This window comes from Myiozetetes cayanensis, unplaced genomic scaffold (genome assembly GCF_022539395.1).
Source record: "Myiozetetes cayanensis isolate MyiCay16 unplaced genomic scaffold, myiCay2020 scf1, whole genome shotgun sequence".
In the NCBI taxonomy this organism is placed as follows: Eukaryota; Metazoa; Chordata; class Aves; order Passeriformes; family Tyrannidae; genus Myiozetetes; species Myiozetetes cayanensis.
In genome coordinates this window covers 59580340-59593327 of record NW_026086604.1, presented here as the reverse complement: position 1 = coordinate 59593327, position 12988 = coordinate 59580340, and the positions used below count along the sequence as shown (strand labels likewise).

At 43.2% G+C, this 12988-nt stretch overlaps 2 protein-coding genes across 2 annotated transcripts; one reads left to right on the top strand and one right to left on the bottom strand.

Annotated features, from left to right (window-relative positions):
* Nucleotides 1-3606: 3606 nt before the first annotated feature.
* On the bottom strand, nucleotides 3607-9045 carry SEC61B (SEC61 translocon subunit beta). Its single transcript, XM_050333279.1, has 4 exons — nucleotides 8903-9045; nucleotides 8704-8801; nucleotides 7959-8060; nucleotides 3607-3939 (listed from the first exon to the last, which is right to left on the bottom strand). Exons 1-4 carry the CDS (start codon nucleotides 8903-8905, stop codon nucleotides 3852-3854), a joined length of 291 nt encoding a protein of 96 aa, XP_050189236.1. The 5' UTR covers nucleotides 8906-9045; the 3' UTR covers nucleotides 3607-3851.
* Nucleotides 9046-9212: 167 nt separating this feature from the next.
* ALG2 (ALG2 alpha-1,3/1,6-mannosyltransferase) lies at nucleotides 9213-12484 on the top strand. The gene is made up of 2 exons (XM_050333265.1): nucleotides 9213-9627; nucleotides 11559-12484. Exons 1-2 carry the CDS (start codon nucleotides 9298-9300, stop codon nucleotides 12459-12461), a joined length of 1233 nt encoding a protein of 410 aa, XP_050189222.1. The 5' UTR covers nucleotides 9213-9297; the 3' UTR covers nucleotides 12462-12484.
* The last annotated feature ends 504 nt before the right edge of the window (nucleotides 12485-12988 follow it).

The window sequence follows — 12988 nt, the reverse complement described above, 5'->3', positions numbered from 1 at the left end:
AGAGAGAAGAGATTTCAGTGTCACTCACACAGAGAAAAGGAGTTGATCATCAAGACACCTATCCTCAAGAAAAGCCAGGAAAAAATGTGGAGAAAGTGCTGTCACTGTGTGAAGTAGTGGCATTCCTTAAATATCGGGAACAGCTGCAGGTGAACTACCTTTCTTAGACACCAAGTAAAATACCTCTGTGCTCTCTGCAGAACATAGGTGCTTTTTTAGAGAAGCTGCACTGCTATAGCTACAACAGTCTAAACAACAGAGATACAAGGTTTGCTGCAAGAAGTCACTTTACTGAAAAATTTTCCCCTCCAAGTTGGCAATCTTTAAGCAGTGGTCTGAGACAAGAGGCCCTATCTGATTCTCTTCTGTTCTTGAATTTGCCAGGGGGCAGAAAGTGGTTAGAAATAATTTCAGCTTGGAAGCGGAAAATATTCTTGGAAGCAGAACCAGCAATAACATTTTTCTTCTTTCCATTGATATTGTGAGGTTCTAAGTTCAGAAACAAGACAGGTATTCTCACTCCGCAAACTCTTTCATTCAATGAAAGCAATCCTATCATTAGGCAATTTTGCATGCAGACAAAAGGGAGATCAGTATTATTTAATTCCAACTAGAAGAGAGAAAGGCTCCAACTCTATCCACTGCTGTGAGTTCCTCCACGAAGGAGTTTTCAACCTTCTGTAAAGTTTTTCTTGTTTCTTTCTTTCTTTTTTTAAATTACTCCCAAACACTGTAAAAGGTAATTAAAAAAAAGCTTTTCAGCAAGGAGTATGGAAACAACGGTGGAACAAAATTAGACAGCTAGATCTACCAAGCCCTACAACTGCATCACCTTCAGATTCACACTCAATTAGATACTGTTTATTAGTATGGCTATAATGTATTAACCAAGGTTAAACAGAATTTCACGTTCATTATCAGCCAAACTTCTGGTAAGTCTTTGCAACCTGCATTTCTTTGTCCGTACTGCAGTGGAGCTGAAGTTTGATACACATCAACTGCCAGACTCCACTACAACTCGTGCACATGAAATACTAAAAATATGAGCACGAATATCGAACAGCTTTATGCTAATTATTAAAATAATCCCAAATTGAAAACATACGATAGAGAAATCTGTGTTTTAATCAAGTACAAGGAATATAAAACAAAGCTATGGATGTTTCAGCTAGCTGCATCCAACTAAAGTATCACCACAGCTAAGCTGACACAAAATATAAAGCCAAGAAGAGGTGGGAAGTAATTTTTGCAAAACTAGAGACATTAAAATCTTTTGACAGTGCTTACAAAAATGTATGATACAGGCCTTTCTCAAAAACAAAGTATTTAAGCAAGGATAGCACTGTCAAAAATTGTCAACATTTTTATACTCAGTTGAATTAAATGCATTAAAATGTATTTAAATGTAATAAAAATGTATTAAAAGGCTGTACAGGAATAATCTGTCCCCTATCACTTCTCTGAGTTTGTCATTGATACTGGTCTTTAGAAGCAGCAAGATACCAAATGAGCAAAAATATGGAAAGCTTTAAGTGGAATTATTTGATGTGGAAAAACAGCTTTTAAGGACTGGAAGAGTTTCAAAGAAAACTGTTGCCTGCTGTATTAAAAAGTAGTTAAGCAGTGCATTAGAAAAAATAGGAAATAAGAGCTAACCTACTTTGATATTACTGCTACTCATTATACCTTACCCTTAACCTCTTTTAGAATATTTTATTCCTTTTCCTTCATGCCCCACAAATTAAGCCAGTAACACAGTCTGTCCACATGGTCAGGAGAACAACTGACTTGCATTTGGTCTTCTCTTCGCATTTTCTTGCCTTAAGATGAAATCACTGACTGTACAGATTTTATTCTCTTGCTAAGCAAAGCATTTAAGTAAGAGATCCTTATTTCCACCTTCTGAAGCAGTGAGCTAACCCCCTTGCTTTATTTTCCCTTGTGTTTTAACTTCCCTTCCACATGCATAGTGGTAAATGATTTATGGATCCTTTTCCCTTTGATATGTGATTTATTTGTCTCAGTTTCTACCAATTCAATGTATTCTGCTACTCCACTGCCTTTGAGTCACCAGAATTCCCTGTTCCTTAACTTCCAACCCTCTAAAAACATAACCTTCCTACTATTAAATTTTCTAAGATAATTTTCAGTTTCTGCTCCAAGTCTTCTATCTTTACATTTACACTAGGTACATTGCATAAGCACAGCTCAAGGCAACTATCTTTTTAGCCCCAAGATCACATTTCTTATTCTTGTTTTTGTTCTGAACAGTTTGGTCTTTTCAGAAGTAATGCTAATTTAAGAACTACTTTAAAGGAAGGTGGTGAGTAAGAGGGGCTGCTTCTACAACACACAGTCAACACTTGTATCAAGGCTGTGTAACTAAGAATACTGTTTTGCCATTACAAGCTGATAGTCAAACAGGAACCAATAAGAAAAACAGGCTAAAATAATTCTATCCAACTTCAAGACCTTATTGGCAATGAGAAATTCTAATGCGAAAATATGTAGATACCTTTAAAAAGAGAAGGAAGAGATGTCTGACTGTTCAAAAGGAAAATAAACAACACCCTGAAGTAAACTGGAGAGATTATCTGAAGAGTCACTTAGCTGTATCTCAACATGTTTGCAAGTCCTGTTATTTAAAATGCAGTCATTGCTTTTCCAGTCCTCCCATTCCATTTAAGTCTCCTTGAAAGAGTCTGGACCTGAAGAGTCACAGAATCACAGAATATCCTGAGCTGGAAGGGACCCAAAAGGATCACTGAAGTCCAAACTCCTGTCCCCGCACAGGACAGCCCCAAGAATCACACCACATGCCTGAAAGCAAAACATGTCTTTAATAGTCATGCAATTATTCTTTTTTAAATCAGTTAGGTACCAGTTCACATTGTTCCTCAAGTACTGTTTGAAAAAACAAGCATCCTTAGATAACTTTTATGTATGTGCACTGAGTAAAATTTAACTTGTGTTTAATAAAATAATAATAATAATGGCCAGTCTTCGCGAGCGAAGATCCGGGGAAGGTCTTTACACCTTCCAGCCTGCGCATTGGATTTTTTAGGTGAGACACAGTGTGCGCGGAACTGAGCCCACCCTTTAATCCTAAGGTTCGTCTGCCGGGGCCAAGCGAGCTTGGACGGTGGCAGCGAGGTCCTCAGGACGTAGGTGGGTTGCCTTTAAGGGCTAACGAGCCCCACCTGCCCGGGAGTGGCCCTGACCGGGAATCGAACCCGGGTCTCCGCGGTGATAGCGCGGCGCCTTTACCACTAGACCACCAGGGGCTCAACTTGTGTTTAGGTAATAAATAAATCCAGCTGTTTTTCTGAAGTTAACAGACAAACACGACCAGCTCAGCTCAGGTAGCTCAGTTTTATTTCAACGAGTACATTTGTTACCTTCATGTGTTTGTGAACCTGATTTTGCCTCTCCCATTCAAAAAAAAAAAAGATCTTCTAGCATAAAATTATATAGCAATGTATAATATAGAAAAATCTGGCTTGAACTGTCAAATGGTATTTACTCAGAAATATGATTATATATGAAAACCACAAGTATAATGTGCTAGCTGTGGTATGCTGGAAGAGGAAAAAATACAGTTAAGACTGTTTCTATTTCCATATACAACTTTTATTGCAATACCTGTATTCTAAATGTACAGATACAAATATAAAATGACCCATGACTTTTAAAGCTGCCCCAGTAGCGAACTGAGAAATTAATTCAGTACTATAGCCAAAGTTGACAGGACTTCAATAGGTGATAGGAAGCTTCCCCAGTCTCTCTCCAAGAACAACCAGGATCCACCATAGTTTTGGTCCAAGATGTATGCTTTAAGTTGGCAGCTGAGTCTAGGAACGAGTGTATTTACCCCAGATGTGCAGCATAAACACAGAAGCAATAAAAAGAAGACTCATGACCAAAACTGGAACAGGTCCACTACAAATAAAGAAAAAAATGCATTAACATAAAAAAAAAAAAATCTGCTTTCTCCAAAGGCCAGTCATTATCAGCCAAGTGAGCTTATCAGTTCATAAGCAACTGTACAAGAAAACTCTCCTTCCATTCCCATAGAAATAACTTAAAGTACATAGAAATGAGATAGCCATCCCTACTCAAAACTGCTGCTGCTCTTGTGTTTAAAGATACATACAGTCTTACATACCTTAAATGTTACATAATAAAGTGCAACAAAGTAACAAAAACACCATTTATTTTAAAGGCCCTTAATGGTTCATTATTCATAGTTGCGAAAACAATCTCTGGAAAATTATCTTCTGTGTTTACTACTCAGATAGCCACCTGAGCAGAGATACACTCTGATACAAAAACCAACAGAGTCCTCTAGCGGCTACTAAAATTTTGGCATAAAATTCGCATTAGCTGGGTTTTTTTAAAGGTTTTATTTCATTTGAAAACAACGTCAGCAGTGGGTGAGAGACAGGGACTTCTCTTTTCTTGAAAAAGATACATGAAATGTGAAAGTTAACAACATTAAATCTTTTCCTAAAATGTATAATTAACAAATTTCAATTTTTTTTCCTTCACACTTTTATATATTGTTTAGAAATTGTATAGCATTGTTTTTAAAAAAACAGGTTAACCTTAGACTGCATGTTGATTAAATCAGCTGTTTCATGCTGTTCTGAGATACAATTACATGCGCTATTACACAGACTCAATGGTGCTTCATACCACTCACTTTCATACAATTTCATTTCTGATTTTCAACATGCTACTGGGAAAAAAACCCCATGAAATCTCTTATCCAGCCTGTATTACTCTACAGGTTACTCTTTATAAGCAGGTAAATGTTATCTGAATACAAGGTAAAGAAAGAAACTGAAGAGACTGGAAGTAACTGACATTTTTTTCTACGAGATCATGGTCTACAAACTTCAAATGTTCATAACTGTAATCTTGCAATGAGCTTCAAAACTCAACTATTATCTATCATACTCAGACTTATTTGAGCAGGGAGAACCCTGAACACAGATATAAAGCATTTAGCAAATAAACCAATAGCAAAATGAGCAAAATAAAGTCTGGACACAGTGACTACATAAGCAACCCCTGTCAAGGGGTATCTTTCACTAAGCAATAAAATGTACTTCTCAATCACCAGCATTCTATACATATTTGAAGTTTATATCCCACACAATGTAAATTACAATGATATCAAGTACACAAAGTCCTTACACTGCATCTGAATTACTACTTAATTCCTCCGAGCCTTTAGTAGTAGGAATATGTAAGCTGCTCTGCCAAAGGCGTACAGGAATAAAGGAGCACCACTAATCAGAACAGAGCCACATGAAAATAAACAGTGGGGGGTTACTGTGTGTTTAGTATGTTTTTTAAACATGCAGATGACATTGAACCCCTGGAGAATAATCACCTCTCCAATATCGACATGTGTACCTCATTTCCTCCAGTCCCAAAGACAACCTGCTGAAACCCTGCAATTCTCCTCCGTACACCTGCATCTTCTCAGCCTACCATGCAGTTTAAATGAATAAATGGATTCAAACACCTCTAAAGATTTGGTACTGTGCATTTGCACAATGTCTTTTGAAAGGCTGCACATTATAGCACAAGCCCAGTTTGACTCCCTATCCACGGAAAACACTGCCTATACCTCTTTAAGCAAGACAGCCCACAACAAGATACAGGAACCAAGTACCAAGTGCCACAAGAAGAGCAAAAAGTTTGGGTTTAGTTTTCTTTTCAAAGCCTGTGATGCTTGATCTGAGCTTTAAAGAGAAAAATATCATATCCCACTCTCAACCAGATACTCCACAACTCCCTTTTGCTAATACTGCTTTTGAAGACATACATTTTGTAGCATCCTGTACTACAGAGAAATGATCTTTCCTGAGGCCAATCAACTTGCCTATTCAACATATTTACTGTTTTGGATGTTGAATACAGATAATAAATAACTGAAGCATCAGCAAAATTATGCACAATATGAAATATAGAACTTTTTTATCTAGAAATTCTCCTGATCCTAGCTAGTATGAATTAACCTGTTCTTAGGTGGCTTATGTATTTTTTCATAGTAAGAACCTCGTATTTTAAACAAAATTAAAAAAAAACACCAAAAAACCACCAACCACTCATCACTATCAGGCTAAGCTTTCACATTACTTCATACAGTAGTGATCACAACCATTTTTAAAAACAACTTCAGCTGAAACGCTTTACTGAGGCAACCACAACCCCACTACAGGCCATTTTCATCCTGAAGCTTACTAAATAGGACAGAGGTCATAACAGTTGCTTGCTACGGAAAAAAACATGCAGAAAAATACATGGAAAGTCGTAAGCAAGAAAGCTGCTCCCAAGACATGGCTCAGAAAATGTTACTTCTAGTGTGCAGGTGATTTGTAAAACCAATACACTTTTAATTCTTCCACTAGAAGCCTGACCATGCAGCTACCCACAGCAGCTTCCAAAAAAAAGCCCAAGAAACATTCCCAGGGTTCCAAAGCCTTAAAACTGGGAACCAATGTGTTGCAACACAAACAGATGGGAAAATCTATCTACTGACCTGCTTGTATTGAGCTTGAGTGCAAGCTCAGTACAAACAACTTGATGTTGAATTCAACTTGATGTTGAATGGACACCAAACTCAGTGGTCATTCAGTATCAAAAAGTAACCCAAAGGATTCACTAGGAAACTTCTCAAAATCGTTAAAGGTGCTTTGACAGTTTGCATCACAAATCTATTTCTTAAAAAAAATCTACCTAATGGTAGCCCCCTTCTCAGTTGGGTTTCACTCATTTTTTAAATTGAGCTTTAATAGACCAGACAACACAGAAAGTAGTTGCCCTTCCTATCTTGCTCTAGAACACTGTTGCTGCTCACTGTCTTTTTCTTTTCTTTGCCTTGTCTCCTCTCTGCGTTCAGAATGGGGAAAGCAAGATAACATCACTACTTTGGTTGTTTGTTGTATAGGTTTTGGCTTTTAAAGTGTCAAGCACATATGAAAACACATAAGACAACTTCACAAGAAGGATTACTCATAGAACTATCAGTAACTAGACTATAGCCAACCCTTCCCCAAATGTTCTGTTTCTGCAGCCAGCAGAAGTCCTCTTAAAGAGCTCCAAAACTAAATACTAATGGATTTATGATAAAAAACAAGAAACAGCCTTGAGTGCCTTGAGACTCTTCAACCCAGTAAGAACAAGAGGCCATGAAGTATCACTCTACAAGAAGCACAAGTTCCCACTCAGGGTATGACTTAGTGTGCACTCATCAGCTGAAATACACCTTCCATCTTTGTTACCCAAGTATTAGGCTGCAAAGTTCGTTTGGGAAACTGATTTGAATGACTAGAAATGCCCAAAAAGTAAAAACTTAGGCTCTCTTCAGAGTTAAAGGGATAATACCAGATATTTGACCATAATCTTGGAATATTCACCTTGTAAAAACAATTGAAATGCTATTTGCTTTGCAAGCTTAGCTAAAGTAGTCTTTCTGCAGCTTTGTAATAGAGACACTTGAGATTATGCAAGCATACAGCATATCAGTTATACTGTATTTTCAAGGGGGTGCAGAGGATCACGATATAGCTCCTAATAAAGAAAACCCCAACATTTTAATTAAAGAGAACAAAATATGCACACAGATGCCTAAATTAACTGTGATAAGTAATCTTTTTCAACTTCAAAGACTGAAACTTTGCAGTCTTCAAAGACCACTTAAAGTAAGCCTAGGCAATCACAAAATATAACTTGTACCTACCTTTTTCAAACTAGTATAAATTTAAAAACTACTTCTCCAGGTTTACAGAATAAATAAAATGTGTCGTCCCAGCCACCAATTCAGCATGTCTTCTGATGCACATCAGGACACTCATAGATTGTTAATAATTCACAGACTGAAAGACTATATAAGCAGAAGAACTCTACAGGCTCGATGCCTAGCACCACCCATTAATCCAACTTACACTTTGAGCCCCGGTGAGTCCTCAGTGTAGAATCGCCACATCCCACCAGTACCTGTGGATGTGGCACGGCCTGCACTCCTTGTCCCGCAACTGGCATTCTTCCTTTAAGGGACAACAGAATGAAACAAAGACCAAACAAAACACATTAGTAGTCTGCCGGTTTCTAGCACCAAGCACCCCAAAGAGACTCTGCAGAAGCAAGACACTTCACAAATCATTTAGGCTGGAAATGACCTCCGAGATCATCCAGTCCAACCTATGACTGAACACCACCATGTCAACTAGACCACGGCACTGAGTGCCACATCCTGTCTTTCCTTAAACACCTCCAAGGACGGTGACTCCTCATCACCTCCCTGGGCAGTCCATTCCAACATCTAACGTCTCTGTGAAGAAACGTTTCCTAATGTCCAACCTAAAGCTTCCCTGGAGCAACTTAGGACTATGCCCTCTCCTCCCGTCACTCCGCTGCATGGGAGAACAGGCCGATCCCCAGCTGGCTACCACCTCCTTTCAGGCATGAGTAGAGAGCGATGTCACCCCTGAGCCTCCTTTTCTCCAGGCTAAACAACCCCAGCTCCCTGAGCTGCTCCTCACAGGGCTTGTGCTCCAGACCCTTCACCAGCTCCGTTGCCCATCTCTGGACTTGCATCAGCCGGTGCTACCACGTAAGCAGAGGGCACCAGCCTGGGCAGCCAGGAAAGCAGAGGGCACGACGGAGGGCAGAGCCGCGGCGGGCACCCACCTCTGCCGGACAGTGGATCCCGCGGCGCGGGGAGCCACAGCCTTGCTGGGGGAGCGGCCGGAGGAGCCGACGCTGGTGGCGCTGGGGTTGGGCCCGGGCTGCGGAGAGAGGAGAGAACCAGGAGAGGGTGAGAGGCGGTGGGCACGGCCGGGGGGAGCAGGGGCGCCCCAGCCGCCCCCCGCCTCGGGCAGCCCCTCACCATGGCTGCGGCGCTGGCTGGGGGTCGGCGCCGTCTCACACACTCTCGGCTGCGGCAACTCCGGCCACGTCCCTGCCCGCTGCAGGCTCCGCCCCCGCGCCGCGCATCCCGGCGCCGCGCGGCTTCCCAGGATAATGCCTGAGCAGCACCGGCCCCTTATCCCTCTCCCCCTCGCTCAGCTGCCGCTTCCCGAGCGCGCTGCCCCCGCGCCACGGCTCGGCCGCGCCCGCCCTCCCGCAGCGGCCGGACCGGAGCGGCACCAAGCGGAGCGACGGGCCGGGCAGCGCGGCGGGCGCCCGGCGGGCGGGGCGGGCGGGAAGGCCCGGCAGGAAGGCTGACGTGTCCCGCCGGGACTGCCGGGCCGCGCATGCGATCCCACCCGCGCGGCCAGCGCCATGGAGGAAGAGGAGGCGGGCGGGGACGGCCCGTCCGTGCTGTTCCTGCACCCGGACCTGGGCCTGGGCGGCGCGGAGCGGCTGGTGGTGGACGCGGCGCTGGCGCTGCGGGCGCGGGGCTGCCGGGTGCGGATCTGGACGGCGCACTACGACCCGCGGCGCTGCTTCGCGGAGACGCGGGGGCTGGCGGTGCGCTGCGCGGCAGGGTGGGTGCCGCGCTCGCTGTGCGGCCGCGGGCACGCCCTGTGCGCCGCCCTGCGCATGGCCTGCCTGGCCCTCTACGTGCTGCTGCTCAGCGGGGAGAGCTGCGACGCCTTCGTCTGCGACCAGGTGCGGGCACGGGCACGGGCAGATGGTTCACAGTGCCACAGAATTCTTAGCGGTGGAAAGGACCTGTGGAGATCACCCCCCCCCCCCGTGTCCAACCCCGCCGTGCCCAGGCAGGGTCACCTAGAGCAGGGATGGCCCACGGGAATGAGCCCGGATGGGTTTGTGAGAGTGTCCCTGACTCCAGGAGCTCCCCGGGCAGCCTGTTCCAGTGCTCTGCCACCCCCGGCGCAAAAGAAGTTCTTCCTCACGCTGAGGTGGGACTTCCTGGGTTTTGGTTTGTGGCCGTCCTCGTCCTGTCGCTGGGCACCACTGAAAAAAGCCTGGCACCGTCCTCTTGGCATCCACCGTGGAGATGTTCATATGCATTAATGAGATCTGCACTCAGTCTCTCTTCATAAGAGAGATGCTCCAGACCTCTGGAACATCAAATCCCTACAAAATCGGATTCGTTGCATGATGTGGAACAAGCCAATAATTAGACATGAGAGAGAGATTCAGAAAGACATTGATTGTTTATTTCAGAGTTGTGCAAGGCTGGCTGCTCGATGGTGTTTCCACAAATCAAGCTCATTCCATCAGGCTTTCCTCACCATTATTTATACAGAGATTCAGAGTTAGTCGCTTTCCAAGTGCAGCTCCTCAGTTATGGTTGGTTAGTAATTTCAGCAGTTAAGGACAGTGAAGCTGATGAAGACTCTGGAGCACAAGTCCTTTGAGGAGCAGCTGAGGGAGCTGGTGATGTTTAGCCTGGAGAAAAGGAGGCTCAGGGATGACCTTATCACTCTCTACACTTACCTGAAAGGAGGTTGTACCCTAGTGGGAATCAGCTGTTCTCCCAGGCAGCAAGCGGCAGGATGAGAAGGCATAGTCCTAAACTGCACTAGGGAAGGTTTAGGCTGGACATTAGGAAGAATTTCTTCCCAGAAAGGGTGATTAGATGTTGGAATGGACTGCCTGGAGAGGTCACTGGAGGTGTTCAGGGAAAGACAGCATGTGGCACTCAGTGCCATGGTCTAGTTGACATGATGTTCAGTCATAGGTTGGAGTCGATGATCTCAGAGGTCTTTTCCAACCTAATTGATTCTGTGATTCCATACAAGTTACATTACCCCAGCTAACTTCTATGCATGCTCAGGGAAAGATCTTCACCTGGGTAGGGATCTTTTTGTCTTATAGGCATGATTTTTAGTATTATAATGAACACAATAGTTCACCTGTAGGATACATGGACCTTGAGTATTTTGCCATGTTAGCAATGACATAAACATAACAATGACAATGACATAGACATCCATGAATATCTTGATTTCCTACAGCCTTAAGGCTTGTTAGTTCCAGGATGTCCTTGAGTAAGGGATTCCAGCTGCTATCTGTTCTACTCTCCTGCAAAAACATCTTAATTTACTACATCCATAAAGCTTGTTAGTTCGAAATGTCTTTGCACTAAGGGATGCTGGCTTGTGCCTGTTATATTGATTAGGTCTCCATTCTTTCTGATTAGGCTTGAGAGTATACAAAGACCTTACATCAAAGAACGTCCTCACCTAAGATAACCTTGACATATTCCACATTTTGCAACACTCTTGCATTCTGGGGCAGCTGGAGGGAGGATGCCACTGCAGCTTGGGCTCCATTCCCAGCTCCCCTGGTAGTGGCAGGAGGAGGTGCATGGAGAAGTCCTGAGGCTTGGTGGGGCCTGGGTGGGGAGCAAGGTGCCTTGTCTTTGTGAGGAAGGAGATCTAGGGCCTCAACAAGAGGTCCTGGGTGAGGGAGTGCAGGTTGATGTGCTTGTGGAAGGGAGAGGGAGAAGGCACTTGGCTTGCAAAGGACTGGCCCTCAGGGCGTGGGTTTGAAATCACGCATATGCACCGGTAGCACTAACACCAATAATTAAATGTCTCCTCTTGTCCTGTCTCTTCCGGTTGCATTAGGTGTCTGCTTGCATTCCCATACTGAGACTGGCCAGAACCCATAAGAAGGTTTTGTTTTACTGTCACTTTCCTGACCAGCTTCTGACCACGAGAGAATCTTTCCTGAAGCGTCTCTACAGATGGCCACTGGACTGGCTGGAAGAGTACACGACTGGCATGGCAGACTGTATTGTTGTGAACAGCAAGTTTACTGCCAGCGTGTTCAAAGACACATTTAAGTCCCTGTCTCACATAAACCCAGATGTCCTCTACCCATCACTCAACATCAGTAGCTTTGAAACAATCGTTCCTGCAGACATAGCTGACCTGTTACCGATGAAAAAGAAGTTCTTGTTTCTTTCCATTAATAGGTATGAGAGAAAAAAGAATCTAGCATTGGCTCTTGAAGCTTTGCACGAACTTCGAGGAAGACTTGATTCTCATGACTGGAATGAAGTTCACCTGGTTATGGCAGGTGGTTACGATAAACGAGTTCTGGAAAATGTGGAGCACTATGAAGAGCTGAGAAGACTTGCAGCCAAGCTTGGTGTTCATGAGCACGTGACTTTTCTGAGATCGTTCTCAGACGAACAGAAAATCTCCCTTTATAGTAACTCTGTATGTGTGCTTTATACACCGAGCAATGAACATTTCGGCATTGTCCCTTTGGAGGCAATGTATATGAGATGTCCAGTTATAGCAGTTAATTCAGGTGGTCCTTTAGAATCAATCTTGCATAATGTTACAGGATTTTTGTGTGATCCTCAACCAACCCAATTCGCTGAGACAATGGAAAAAATTGTGAGAGATCCTCTCTTAAAGGACGCAATGGGAGCAGCTGGGAGAGTGAGAGTTATGGAAAAATTTTCCTCAGAAGCTTTCTCAGAACAGCTGTACCAATACATTTGCAAATTAACAGAATAAAATTATATTCCTATATTATATTTTACAACTTTGTATCTCTCATTTGTGTAGGGGACCAGTATTCATTGTAACTATGATGAGGAACCGGGGATGTCTGAATTTCCTTGTTGAGTTGCTTATGCTGCCTTATGTCACTTGGGACAAAGAACGAGCAAAGCATGTTACACTGTCTCATTAGAAGGTTAAAATTTTCATGTGGTAAATTGATCTGCCATTGCAGGAGTTCTTTTGTGTACTGTGCCTTGGAAAAATGCGTTATTAAATGGCAGTAACTTCCTAGGAAGTTACTGCATGTTTTACTTTATTACTGTATGGTATGGTATGGTATGGCTGATTCAATTTCCAAAATGTGGATTTGTACAGATAAGACATGCACAGCTTTATGTATTTAAAATGTTAATCAGTAATTCTTAAAGAGTTGTCTTAGCTGAACTGAGAGAATTGCACAGTCCAACCAACTACGTGTTTTAAAAAAACAACACCATTAGGAATATGAATGGTATGGCTTTAAAATGATTGGCCTCTTA